Here is a 15,092-nt window from a genome sequence, read left to right as displayed (position 1 = left end):
TGATGAACACATGTCTCCAGTGGGAGACCAGTTTGTTGAGACAATCACTGCAGAATGTTTCAGTTTTTTGGCGGAGTCTTAACCTCACCTCTGCATCCACCACTTGATCACTACCAAAGTAAAGTCCTCTGGTGTTCTTAATTTTTGGGAATACTTCAAACTCTGTCACATACAGTGAGTTTAGCACCACAATTCCTTCATTATGAGCACAAACAACCCAATGTCACACATTGCTAACGTCAATAAAATTATCACCGAACACTGTTTTCATTTGTTCATGATTTCAACTGAATGCATCTATTTTGAAGTTAAAAATTCAATTACATTATGCTGGTTTTCATGCACCAACACAGTTACATTACACACTGCCCTGTTACACACTATAATTTCAAGCCATCTAGTGGCAGAGGGTTGCAACATGCATCAGCAAAATGGGAAAAGTCGATCAAGTAATATGCACAATTTGGAATACCTTAATCAATATTTAGAACAGAATAAAAATTCAGAGTCATGCTTTTTCAGCATGCCATCATATACAAACAGGAAAATTTTCTTGTTTAGCTCTGCTAGCACTTTATTTATGAGGTACTGTATTGCTCTGGCAGTGGAAAATCCTTTATAAAAGCCAAAATAAGAGGCAGTTAACAAGTTCTAATCAGTCAAATGATTCAGTATTCTACCATGTGTCACTTTCTCAAACACGTTTAAAAAGACTAGATGGAGTGAAGTATGCCTGTAATTAGAGGTAGGGCATTTATTTCCAGTTTTGTTGGTCATGGCATAACATAAGTTTATCACGAAATAAACATGTTTAAATGTACCTTATCTAAGCACATCAGGAAATATGCCCTGAGTCTTTGATTGACTATAAGATAGTTTAAGTGTAATCCAATCAAAATTTTAATATTATGGTAGAAACCACAGAAAAGTAGAATTACTACTTTTTACTGACTTGATCCATTTTGTAATCTTCTTAGGTGTATACCCTTTTATAATCATCCTACAAAATTTGTTTGCATATTTGCTATTTTTCTGTCAAATGCACTCAGCATACTGATAAAAAAAGGGGAAGAAGGCACCATCCTGTCACTGTGACTTCCATAATACTTATCTGCTTAAGAGGCTAAGTCCATCCATAGCAGAGGCATCATCCTATCATACGATAACTAGAAATGCACAACATTAAGTTGGAAATCACATGACCACAAGTTCTGCTATAACAGTTAAACTCATAGAAATACATAAGGGTAATAATCAGTGGATCTCTCTCATTTATGCAAGACTGTGCACAAGACACAAACCACAGTTAGTCAAGTTACTCTCCTATTTAAAGACTTCTTTTCCCCCAACTCACCTGGATGCCAGGAACAGAGAATGCAAGCTCCTTACAGCACAGATTGTCGCTTGACTATTGCCCAATACATACAATCAACTAATGGGGAGTGAAGCGTTTCAGATGAGGAGTAAGGTAAGTGAGCAACAAGAAACATCTTTTCCATGCAATGTTGGAACTGGATGCACTTTCGTCGTCATCAGCATTATGGATTAGGCCTGTGGACCTATTCATTCTACAAAGGAAATTTTTCTCCCAGCTGTTGAGATATCCTCCTACATTCCACAGTGTCATCCATCCGATTTTCTTAAGGGAGTCAAAGGTAAAGCCTGTGGTAGGCAATGAATATCTGTTTTTTCTCATTACAAGATAAAGTAAAAAATTATCCAACAGCAAAACACATAATGCACTTACAATAAAGCTATCACATTGCTACATGCAGTATTATTGTTGGTACAGCACAATGAATGGCTGTGGCAAGACACAAAATAATAGCGACTTGAAGGCTTCAACCATTCTCCAGTTCGGAGCATGGAAGACCCATGTGGGTGTGTAAAAAGATCTAGAGATTAAACTAAGGGAAATTTTTAATTTTGATTAGACATTTAACAGGTACCTTATCATAAATCAGCTTTTGTTCCTTGACACCAACATTTATTGAGTTTAACTCATTAACACTCTGATTTACTGTAGTACACTCCTTGCATAAATCCTTATTTTCCTTATTGGTTTCCGTTTTGGTTGGAGCTTTGGGACTCTTCTCCTTAGCAGTTATAAGAGATTTTACTCTAGTCTGCTCTATTGCTGACTGTATGACAGAGTGATCTGCAACAAACATTCCAATTTCCAAACAAGTCACATTGTTAAATAAATATATTTCTTCTTATTTTAATTAAAGAGTCAGTTTTCTATGTTCATTACTCCTTTACAATAATGCTAATTCTAGGGAGGGAATGAAATAAAATAACAGAAGGTAGCCAAGCAGCTGTAGCTGGCCGAAGCATGGCATATAGATAACATAACATTACAATGACAATTGACAACTGAAAAGGGTGAGAGTCACAACACAACACAGACACAAAAGGGCAAAGAGAGGGGGAAAGGAGAGAGAAAGGAAGAGGGGGGGGGGGGGGGGGGGAGGAGGGAAGAAGTGGGGTGGAAAATAGCAAGAGAGGAAATGGTAAGGATAACGGTAAAGGAATGAGAAAGCAAATAACAAGGTTTGGGACAGGCGAATTGTCAGAATGGAGGCTGTGCTGGAGTGATAGTTCCACCTGCAAAGTTCGAAACAGCTATGGGACGAGTACTGATGCAGCTGTGGAAGCAAGAATGCAGGAAGATTAGGGTTTAATGTCTTGTTAATGATAAGTCTTTACAAATTGAATACAATCTCAGACAGTATAAGGTATAAGGAATGGGAAGGAAGCTGCCCGTGGGCTTTTTGAAGGAACCATCCCTTAAGCAACCTAAATCTGGATGACTGGATAGGAAATTGAATAACTTCATTCTAAATGACATTCAAGTGTCTTAACCAGTGTGCCACTTTGCTTGGAAGCTGCTACTGTTGATGTCACTGGTGTTGGGTGTGAAACAAACTTGTGGTTAGCCAGTTAGGTATAGTTGATGTACTCATAACAGTGAGCAGGTGAGACTCCACTCCCACTACCCCCCTACCCCCCCCCCCCCCCCCCCCACTGCCACCACCACCAAATTCCAGAAGCAGCAAGCAGCCTCTACATGCTGTGCTGTTTCATGAAGCTATACCAGCCCTACTGCAGTGTGCCTTTTAAATCAGTGACGATGAAATGCACTGACATGCTCAGGAGTGTTTATTTCTCACTAAAGGTAATAACAACACACAGAATGCGGGCATTAGGAATTAATACAGTCAACACAAGAACAGCACAATGACAGAATCTAAGTAAATCACTGCATGCAGTACTCAAGAATGGGTTGCATTAGCATTCTATACATGGTCTCCTTTATAGATGAGCTACACTTTCATAGAATTCTCCCAATAACTCTACTACTGACCTTACATGCTCATTCTATTTCATATCGCTTTTCAACATTATGCCTAGGTATCAAAATATTATGGGATTGTTTTTCCTAGTCATCTGTATTAACTTCCATTTTTCTACAATTACAGCAAGCAGCCATTCATCACACCAAATATATATTCTGTCTTAAGTCATCCTGTATCCTTCTACAGTCACTCAATGGCAACACTTTAATGTATGACACAGCATCATCAGCAATCAAAGGTTGCTGTCCATCCTAAATTCGGATCATTTATATACACGGAGAACAAGAGTAGTCCTCTCCTGATGACAATCTTGTCTCTGATGAAGACTCCCTCCAGGACAATGTACTCTGTACTACTACTTAAGAAGTCTTTGAGCCATTCACATATCTGGGAAGCTACTCCATATTTTTAGACCTTTGTTACAAGTCTGCAGTGGGGCACTTTGTCAAACACTTTCTGGAAATATAGGAATATGGTATTTGCCTATTACTTTACAGCCACGGCTTGCAGGATATTGTGTGAGAAAACAGCAAGGTGAGTTTCGCATGAGAAATGCTTTATAATTCTGTGCTGATTTGTGGAAAGAAGCTTTTCGATCCCAAGGAACTGTATTATATTCAGACTCAGAATGTGTTCAAGAATTCTGCAGCAAGCCAATGTTAATGAAATCGGTCCATAATTTTGAAGGTCTATTCTTTTACCCTTCTGTTAGACAGGAGCCATCTACACTTTTTTACAGTCACTTGGGACTTTGCGTTGGGTCAGGGATTTGTGATAAATATAAGCTAAGTAAGAGGCCAACACCAAAGTGTATTCTCTGCAAAACTTAATTAGGATTCCATCTGGACCTGGCAGCTTGTTTCTTTTCAACTCTTTCTATTTCTATGTCTTTTGCACGGGAGTCTGTATAATTGTAAAATGATGGTATGTCTGTACAATTCTCCTGTACGGAAGATTTTTTTAAATGCAAAGTTTAAGACTTCATCTTTCCTTTTGCTGTCTTCTAAGTTTAGAACCTTAGCTCTCCTTTTGCTATCTCCTATTACCACACCAGACTTGTTGACGACTGACTAGACATAAGCCTTTGACCTGCTTAATGATCTTACATATGACCACTATTTTCTCAGGTTCCCAGCAAGATATTTCACACACGTATGACGGTAGAAGTAGTTGTATGCTTTGTGCATAAATTTTTTTATGGATGCATGAATTTCTACTAACTTTTGCCTGTTGACTTTTTGCATTCTTTTTTTGAACTGGGAGTCCAACAATCTTCACTTCCTCAGCATTTTTCATATTTTGTTATTAAACCATGGTGGATGATTTCTATCCTTAACCCACTTTCTCCACACTTACATCAACATAGCAAGATTTACAATCTGTTTAAACTTTGCCCATAATTCCTGTGTCCATCATATTGGTTCTAAATGATGTCCTTTCACTGTCTAAATAGGATGCCAACAATTGCTCATTTGCTCTTTCCAGCACAAAAACTGCTTATTTTCTTGATGACTCTATTAACTTTAATAACTGTCATAACTACGATGACATCAGGGTCACTAATCCCTGTCTCTACACTAACATTGCTGGTAAGGTCAGGCCTGTTTGTATCCAAAAGGTCTAAAACATTTCCACTTCTGTGGCATGTCACATTAGCTTCTCACAATAGTTTTTGCAAAATGTGTTAAGAACTACTTCAAAAGACTGTGACTGTACCATTTACAATGAATGAATCTCTAGAAGTCTGAGTCTATAACAGGTAAATATTTCATAGCTTTCTACTTTGGGTTTCATTCAGATATCAGTTCCAAGCACAATTTGAACATGACAGTTTTTCTGGGGAATGACAAATTCAGTCTGATTTCGATCTGTGTGTGTTCATCACAGGACCTCAAATTATCATGTGCACCACGCAAGTACTGTGCTGCCCAGTTAGCTGTTTCCTCTGTGTAGTGCACCATTGAACTATCGAGAGGAATCGTACAATTTTCCAGCCCAGCCCACAATGTATGTCCACACCGAGTGTACACTGTACTTCTTCCCACCCGTGGATGCTATTTACCTAAGGGGCTCCATAACTTACATACCAATGGAACTCTCGAGATCTAATAAACCCTTCCCACAAGTGACTGCTAAGATTCTGCTGAAGGAATGGCCACTTGTCAACTCACAGGGTGAATGGGTGACGCAAGACAGTCGGCCCCCACACTGACACACTGCCCTGGGCGACATGAATATGTTACACCCTGAGCTGCCGTATAAACATTAGCTCTCTGAACTCAAGTGTACAGCACACAGACAAGGAAATAAGACTACCAACTGGCTGCTCTACAATGTTCAGACTACCTGGCAGTGGCACAGTACTGCAGATGGTGTAAATGGACACTACCAAAACTACGGTATACACAAAACATATACAAGAAATATCCAGTGTCTCCATAAAAAAGGCCTAATATCAACTGCTAATGATCTTGTTCTTTGTAATCTGCACTAACAGTCTGAGCTTGTGGATTTCCCCTGTGAGGTCATCACTGATACCTTTCAAAAGTTGCACCCGTTAACTCAATTTTGTTCTCGAAGAGGAGTCAGCATATAAAGATCTATTAATCACAAGTGTTGCAGTTATCCTTTAAAATCAAAAAATTGGGGTGTGGCCTACTTAAACATCACATATATACAACCCAGCTGCCTGTCACACACTCATTCATTTATTACCCACGTAGAAATATCGTTTACTCCTTCCACTTGTAACTATTTCTCCTGTTCTGAAATGCACAGTTCTCAATACTGTACACTCACAATGAATCCTGTATAATTCTACGAGTTGCCTGAGAACCATTCTTATTGAACTAAAGAAACTATTTTCTTCCATACTCTCACTTTTCTATCATCATAAATTTTAGAGACAATTAAACCAACTTTACTGTTCAAAATCACTACTGCTTCGAAAAACTAAGCTCAGAAAAAATTTAGTTTGTTCAAAAAAATATTTATAAAGGGTGAATCACAATTAATGATATTAACACATACAATTCAAAGTACAAAACACTAGAGGCAGAAAAGTCTAGTAACCATGGGCTCTGAAATGCATACCTAAAGAACTATGAACACCTTTTAATCTTCAATGCTGTGAAACCAACCTCTTCCACTGAAAGCTCTTTGCTTTCCATATTTTCTGAGGAGATATTATGGGCTAAACAAGAAAAAATGGTCTAGTAAAAATGGGCTCTAAAATATATAAAATATATAGCTTATGAGCCACACACTCTTGTTCAGTAGAACATGTGTGTTTCACAGTAGCAAAGGTGAAGAAGTGCTCATTTGTCTTCACGTAAATATTTCGAAGCCCATGTTTACAAGACTTTTTTGCCTTTAGGATTGAGTAATTTCAACTATATGAGTTTATGCCATTAACTATGATACACCATGTACATATTACTTTAATACATTAGCAATGCAATGAGAAGAACTTATTGTAAACTGGTTTCAACCACACAATTGACTACTGCCAATTTCATCATCTTCAGAAGAAGAGGAGAAGTAAGTTTTACCCCATGGATGATTGTTATTACAGTGGTAATCCTGCCAGTGCTAGTGGAACTGGAAGCTCAGTCTTTCAAACATGATCACCATGTGCTTAAAACTGGTGTGAAACGTTCTTGTGATTGTGTCAATAATCAAATAAAATTAGTCGATCACAATCTCCACAGACACAATGAAATTTTTCTAAGCACAGTTTCATTAGCATTTTTTTTAACAAACTAGAGGTTGATGATGTTTATAGTGTTTTTTGTAAAGGTAAATTTCTGTCCGGAATGTCTGAGTTCACAACATAGAGGCAACAAACAACATAGCAGAAAAATGCAGTATAGAAAGACACACAACAATTTCAGTTGTGGTTGCTATGTGTTCGGACACAATAATTTTGAGTCTATACTAACTCTCCACAGTTGCAACTATAACATATATTAATCAACAACAGTTTTAGAACTGCATGCTTAACTAACTGACATGCAAAGATTTGTGCTGATTTTTGACCTCCAACTGACATCAGGAACTCCTAATTTTCAAAAGACATCATAACTGAGTAGCCCAGGACAGGGACTATATCAGTGACACTGAGGACTGTCTTGGTTAATTCTATTCATAAAAGTTTCTTTAGTTATCATCTGACCAGCAGCATCAAGTTGAAGCAACATTAAAAAAAACTTTCCTATCAATTACCTTTGCAAAAGCTTCAAGATTCTGTGACAAGTTATCTTTTAGAGGTTCTGCACTGCACTACTCCTTCCTTGTGATGCAGCATCAGGTAGACTAACTGCAAGGTTTCAGAAGAGAGTCTCCTGTCAGGTGTTGAATCACAGAACTTTAGTCCTTACTACCCCTAACCAATGCGAAACATACACTGCCTGCACTGGGAAAGAGGTGGAAGTATTCCTTCTGAATTTAATTGAAAACCACTTTTCAGTTGAAAAATATGTCATTTATACTTACACATACAATCAGGAAAAGGTGAACACTTACCTATACAGCACTGGTGCATGGCACACAGAAACATACAACAGGATACAATTAACATGAGCTTCCGAGCTCGAGCACATGCATTCACACACCCAAACACTCACACTTGCACTAGCAGTGTGTGTGTGTGTGTGTGTGTGTGTGTGTGTGTGTGTGTGCGTGTGTGTGCGCGCGCGCGCGCGCGCGCGATAATGTTAAGAGTTTTCTATTATGTGTTTCTGTGCACCACACACCAGTCCTCCACAGGTAAGTGGTTGCTTTTCCCCCTATTTTACAAAGCTTTTCATCCAGGAATTCTCATTTATACTTATTGTCAGTGCCTCTTTGATGACAAGAATACCAGAAACTATTAACACAACACAGCAGCTTTATCTGTCTGAATTCGAACACGTATGCTGTGTTCCACAGTTCTTGGATGTACTGCTGGATCCAATCATTGAAAGTCCATGATACTTCAGCAGATAATCATTCCATCATCATCAGTTGGTGCTGATGGCATGAAGTGTCTGCAGTGGGCTTGTGGTATTTATACCTGCTGGTGCAGAGTACAGGCCTCCTCGGCTCCATTCTGTGCTTGGTTGTGGCTTTGCATACAGCTGCAATGGTGTAGGGAAGAGTCTCATTAGCCTTCCATCTGTTGCCGCTGTCAGATCTCATATTCTGGCGCCAAATTTTTCTTTAATGGAGCTTATTATTGGCTCCAATGCCTTGCTCAGTTGGAAGCCAGTGTCCTGGTGATTAAATTATCTGGAACACGAATTTCAATTGCTTCTTTGAAAGTGCAGCCCCAAAATTTATCAGTGGTAGCCGGGACTTGCATTTGCCAGTAACTCATTCTTTGTTAATTTTCAGTGCAGTGGCATTTTACTGCAGACTTTTTGGGCTGAAGTAAGGGGGTGTGTTCTATACATTGATCCTCAGATGTGCAGATTATTTGTCCAATATAAGTTTTTTTCGCATTCATACAAAACTTAGTATACTCCTGCATTTTTGAGACACAGGTTATCTTTCACTGTATCTAATGAAGCTCAGGTTTTGAATGGCGGGCAAAAAACTGTCATTACGTTGCGTTTTCATATAATTCTGCCCGTTTTTAAAGCTAAATTGACAGCAAACAGCATGAAAACAGTCTTCTATCCTTTTTTCTGTATTTTTGTTTTTCTCCTGTTCTTAGGGCTCTCGTGTCAAAGAGCCATTTGAATCTGTTAGTTCCTGCATCCACTCTCATGGAGGGCAGACTTCACGTGCCACAGCTCTGCTGTCAGACTCTGTTCATCTGACATGAAGTATGCCCTGTGTACTAGAATACTGAACATGCTGGTCTTGTGCAAGGGATGGTGGCAGCTGAAGGCATGGAGATATAAATCTGGATGTGTTGGTTTACAGTATAAACTGTGGAAAGTGAGCCGTCAGGCCTACACAGAACTAGGATGCTGGGAAAATGAAGTTTGTCCTTTTCTATTTCCAAGTTAAACTGGAGGTTTTCATGAATGAAATTCAGATGTTCTATGAAATTCTGCGGTTTTTTCAGGTCCATGTGGCCAAATGACAAAAATGTCAGCACACTGAAAGAAACAAACAGGTTTTAGTTCAGCAGTTTCTAGTGCTCTGTCCTAAAAAGTACTCCATGAGCAGGTTTGATACAGTTGGCAAGAGAGAGGGCCCATAACTACACCATCAGTCTGCTCACAGTATTGTCCATTGAAAACAAAATACATTGACAGCAGAAGATATCCAAAAAGCAGTGTTAGCTCAGGGATGAACTTCTCACTTAGTGTTACGGAATCTTCCAATGGGACTTGAGTAAAAAGAGAGACTACATCAAAGCTGAACATAATGATGGACTCCTGCAGCTTTAACTGTTGCAGCCAGCAAAGGAAATCATATGAGTTTCGTATATGATGTGTACACTTGCCGACTTGAAGACCCATCAGATAAGCTAGGTGCTCCACCAGGGGAAAAGTTGGTGCCCCCTGTTCCTCACTATTGGTCACACGTCTTCCTTGAGCATTTTTGGCAGGCCATAAAATTTGAGTGGTACAGCAGTGCACTAGTGAAGTCATCTGGGGACATCAGCGAAGAGCATCCCCATTCTTTAAAAGGGGAAAAGTGCTTTGCTAGACTTATCTGGTTGGATCTGCTGCCGTTTCCTGCTACACTGGATCAACCGGAAGATCTAGCATTTGCTGCTCATATTTCTTGCACTCAAGAGGAACTGTGGCATTGCCCTCAATGGCTGGAAGGACAATGATTTCTTTGTCATCTCTGAGGACAAGAAGTGCTGTTTTTTTGTTTTGGAGATGTTGATTGGTGGTGGAGAATTCGGCAGGTTACCCAATAAGTTGCCTCTTCAGTATTGCTTGGTACTCCTCAGAAAGCCTGCTCCACAGTGCCACAATCTTGGCTGTTGGAAGTGATGTAAGGTCTTGTGCCAATTTCAGCCTGGCACTGTCATCACCATGTCATCCACTGGCTTTCCCATGAGATTTATCACAGTACATCTGTTGGCTGCATCGTAACAAGTTCCATGTGAATGTGGAAAAACTTGTATTGTATAAATGATCTGCACAGGTAAAGACTGATGTACAGAATGCAAGTGCCACATCCCATTGCTGCAGCCTAAAAAGTCTGCAATAGCAGGGCACTGCATTGAAAATGGACATACAATGAATTACCAGCAAACTAAAGTCCTGGCTACCACCGATAAATTTTGGGACTGTATTTTCAAAGAAGCAACTGAAATACATATGACTGATAGTTTAATCAACAGGTACACTGGCTTGCACCTGAGTGGGACATAGGCATCATTACAAACTCCTTTAAAGCAAAACCTTGCACCTGGACATAAGAGACGACAGGGATGGCAGGTGGAAGGCTAAGAAAAAATCCAAGAAAATAATATTATGAAAAGGAAAGTTGCTACTCACCATGTAGCAGAGATGCTGAGGCACAACAAAAAGACTGTCACAAATAATTTCACTTTATTTGTGACAGTCTTTTTGTTGTGGCTATCTGTGACTCAGCATATCCGCTATATGGTGAGTAGCAACTTTCATTTTCATAATACTGTTACATTTCATCTTGGATTTCTCATTGTTTAATTATTCCCAGGAAAATGTACTTCATACAGTTACAAAGCCAACATAATGTTGCCGAGTGTCTTTGTGATAAATAATGTCACTGGGGTAGCAACCAGATCGCAAACTACCCATTATTTCATCAAATTAAAATCTTGTTTACCTTCTCTTATAGGTTATAATGATTCCGTATCAGTGTTTAGGAGGCATTTTGGTATGGGTGACACGCTATTAGTAAGTCTACTCTCAAATTTATGCTGTCATAGATGATAAACGAAAGTGTCTTGCATCCCTCATTTACCTTGTAAATCTGTTAACAGTCATAGCTATTAAACAGGAAAAAGGGTTTGAGTTTAACTTCATGACAACATCAAGGTCATTAAAGAGACCAACTTGCACAGTTGAATAAGGGTGGAAAGGGAATTAGCCACAGCCTTGCTGGAACATCCATCTTGCCTTCTGACATAAATGATTTAAAGAAATCACAGAAAACTTAGGGCTGAAATATTCTCCATCTCTCTTGGCCTTGGAGCTTGAGCACCTTCAGTTACATTGTCTAATGTGGTATTACTCTTGAGAGCTTCTTGCAGTCTTCATTGCTGTGGTGCTCTTACCTGCTCCACCTGGTTGAGTTACAGCTTAGACAGTATGGTTGGACATCTACACAGGTAATGATACGGTTCAAGTATTGGTAATAAAGAACATGATAAGAACAAAAATACTATTTCCAATTAGAGTAGAATAATGTATTATACCTGTAGTAGATGTTAGATACGGAATAGGAACTTTGAAACAGAGAGATTTATGAGCTGTTATAATGCAAAATAACACATGGAAAAATTTCTGGTTGTGGATGCTACGTCACTGGTACTTACAGGTTTTTTCTGCAGTATGTCACATATAAAGTTATCTAGACTTACAAATCTAGCACTTTAAGAATATTATGACACTGAATTAAAGAACCTTTTAAACGATATTTGCATTAAAAGTGATCAATATAATTTCACTTTAGAGGAAAGCAAATATCGAGGACCTTTTACCACACCCTATGACAGCATGAGGAGACATCAGAGCAAGTCAACAAGAAATATATAACTACCTTCCCACAACTAAAGGTGTCACAGTAAGATGCAGACCTGTAAACTGCTAATTACAAGAAGAAACATGTTCTGACTTGGGATTCACATTTCACTATTAACAAATGGAGGACAGAGAGATTTTTGCCACAACAGTTTTCCTGTAGAGACACATAATATTCAGTATGGAATGTAAAACAGTATCAATTAATAGAAACTGACAAAGACTATTAACAAAAATTCTACTTTGTAACCTGTTATGGAGCAAATGTAATGAAGCCATTTGAACATTACAAGCAACTCATAGATTTATTAGCAGCAACCATGCACATGAAATACAGGAAAATTTAATTCATCAAAGTCAATTCAACAATTACATTGAAACAGAAAAAATAAAATTTAGCTCAAGTTCTTTGTCTGACAGAAAGCCAATCATAATTTTTCTAGTCAATGGAATTAATCTAGAGCAGCAGGTCTATTTAGAATGTGATCTATTAAATTTTAGGTGTGTACCCACAGAACTCCTACTTCTTCTCCTAATATTTTAGTAGTATACCTTCCAGCCATCTTCAGAGTGAGCCAACAGACTGACACCACAGCACTCAGTGCCCTTTTAAATCTGTGGAACACACTACTGCTCATGCGGCCAATAGATATGCAAGACACTGACTGGTAGCAAAGACATAGCATAAACTGAAACTGTGCTTGTGCAATTGATTTATGCTGCAAGACAGACGTAACAACAAAAATAATCAATTTTTTACAATATAATGTACTTGAATAGATCAAAAATCTCCTTACCAAGCAGCAGCAAAACAACACACGTAGACAAGATTTTACATATGCAAGCTTTTGGAGCCAATGGATTCTTCCTCTGGCAGAAGGGTTGAAAGGAAAGGAAGAGCGATGAAGGAAAAGGACTGGAGAGGTTTAAGATAAGGGGTACAGTTCACAAAAGTCACCCAGAATCCCAGGTCAGGGGAGGCTTAACGGACAGGATGAGACCTGGGGACCTGGATGACTTTCCCAAACTCTACCACTTTTCCTAAACCTCTCCAGTCCTTTTCCTTCACCCCTCTTCCTTCCCCTTCAAGCCTCCTGCCAAAGGAAGGAGCCACTGGTTCCAAAAGCTTGCATATGTAAAACCTTTTCTATATGTGTGCTGTCCTGCCACCGCTTGGTGAGTAGATGATATATCATTTTAGCTGCACTGTAGTGATGTCTCTCCGAGTTCATTAAAAAAAGTTCTGGATTCTGTGGTTTTCCCAAGCTGAAACCAATATCACAATTGCTTAACTCCTTCTGGAATTTACAGTTATATTTACTCACTCACTTTACAAATAGTACATTCAAAATTTGGCATCAAATTTCAGTCATCAGTTACCAGCATGGCTCCTCATGCAGCAACAGTCTACAAACAAGACGGCTGCAAAAGTTTGGTGTTTTGGCATGGTGACTTAAATATGTTCTGCCACAGATGCCAGAAATATGAAATGCTCAGGGTAGGTGAAGTGTTCGAGAATTTTTTAAATTCAACTTATTTGACCTGTAACTGTCTAGAACACACTTAGGAAAAGGAAGAAAGAATGAGGTAAAATAAACATTAATCTTTTAGAATTTCAATGAAGCATGTGCATGACAATTAAAACAATGCAAAAACTTTTAAACTAATCTGATTCTGAAATCTGACAACTTGATGTTCTGTAAGACTGAGGTTTACATGATCTCCTGCAAGTGTGGCCTCTGCTACATTGGACAGGAAACTCATATAGCCTATGAAAAATGCAAGCATGATATGGTTGGGAAATTTCTTGAAAATGCAGATCTCTATTCAACTCACACTCCTCCTTAACAGGAGTCCACCTTGACTCACTGTCATTAATCAGAGTGTGTTAGCTACTTTGCTGTGCAAGGTTGGGAGTTATATCCTCAAGAACATTATATTTGAACACATTTGGTGCTAAAGCTGAAACATCACATTCAATAACAGCCTTTTTTCCCTCAGTTGAATAACTAATTCATACTGTATTTATTGTTTCCTCTTCCCTATTACCTTTATTTTTGTAATGGCATAATGCTACCTGCTGTTTACTTGTCTTATCCACAGGTCTGTGCAGAAGTGAAATCTGGTATGGTTAATGCTATAGAAATATCAGGGTTTAATGTCCCCTGATGATGAGGTCATTGAAGCACAGGGTTGGATATAATGGTTAGGGGAAACCAGTTGGTCTTGTGCTTTCCAAAAGATCTATCCTAGTATTCACCTTAACTTAGAAAAATCACAAGAAACCTAAACCAGCATTGAGATTTGAATCCCAGTCCTCCCAAACACAAGCCCAGTGTACTGATCACTGTGTTCGGTTAATGTGGTTAATAATTTATCACTAATAAGCATATACAGGGTGCACAACAACTTAAGGGTTAAATTTCCAAATGTCAAAAGGTTCATAAACGAAGCACTTCCAAGATAAGGAGTTAATGATCAAACAAGAATATTTCATTTTTTATTGACATAAACAGCACAAGGTCACAGTAATTACTCAAAGTGATGACTGCCAGTCTCAACATAGGCTTTACAACATAATCCCCAGAGAATAGAATTTCTGTGTTCAAAATTCATTAGCTCTGTAACTTGCACAACAAGTGGCTTATTAACGAATCTTCTCCTACACAATCTAACACCATCTTTCCAAGTTGTATGGTGCAAACAACATTGTCAAGAAACTTCCAAAGTTTTCTGAGGTTGGAATACCCAGTGGCGCACAAGTTTCAGTCACACAGATAAATTCTTACAATTAGGATGATACATGTTGCAAAACATTTCTCTGCACATTTGCTTGCTTCCTGGGCACTACATTCTGCTGTGTTATACAGTAAATACATGTCTGTATGTTCTTGTAACAAGTATTGCTCCATCTTCAACACCCTATCATGATCTATACACAGTGCTTAATGACACTATGGATACATCATAAACAACTGTTTATTGGTTTCTAAGGCAGCAACACCTATGTTCACGCAGAAGGCAGTTAGCTGTGATTAAATATAAGCAGTTTACA

General features: G+C 38.7%; 1 protein-coding gene across 1 annotated transcript in view; it reads right to left on the bottom strand.

Annotated features, from left to right (window-relative positions):
- LOC124594743 (general transcription factor 3C polypeptide 1) overlaps positions 1-15,092 on the bottom strand; it is a 370,793-nt gene that overhangs the window by 213,276 nt on the left and 142,425 nt on the right. The window contains exon 12 of the mRNA XM_047133120.1: positions 1,950-2,158. Coding sequence (XP_046989076.1) covers positions 1,950-2,158 — 209 coding nt within the window. The remainder of the gene's footprint in view (positions 1-1,949; positions 2,159-15,092) is intronic.

Source organism: Schistocerca americana, chromosome 2, assembly GCF_021461395.2.
Source record: "Schistocerca americana isolate TAMUIC-IGC-003095 chromosome 2, iqSchAmer2.1, whole genome shotgun sequence".
NCBI lineage: Eukaryota > Metazoa > Arthropoda > Insecta > Orthoptera > Acrididae > Schistocerca > Schistocerca americana.
Note: the sequence above shows the minus strand (reverse complement) of the source record. Positions and strands in the feature narration are given on the sequence as shown.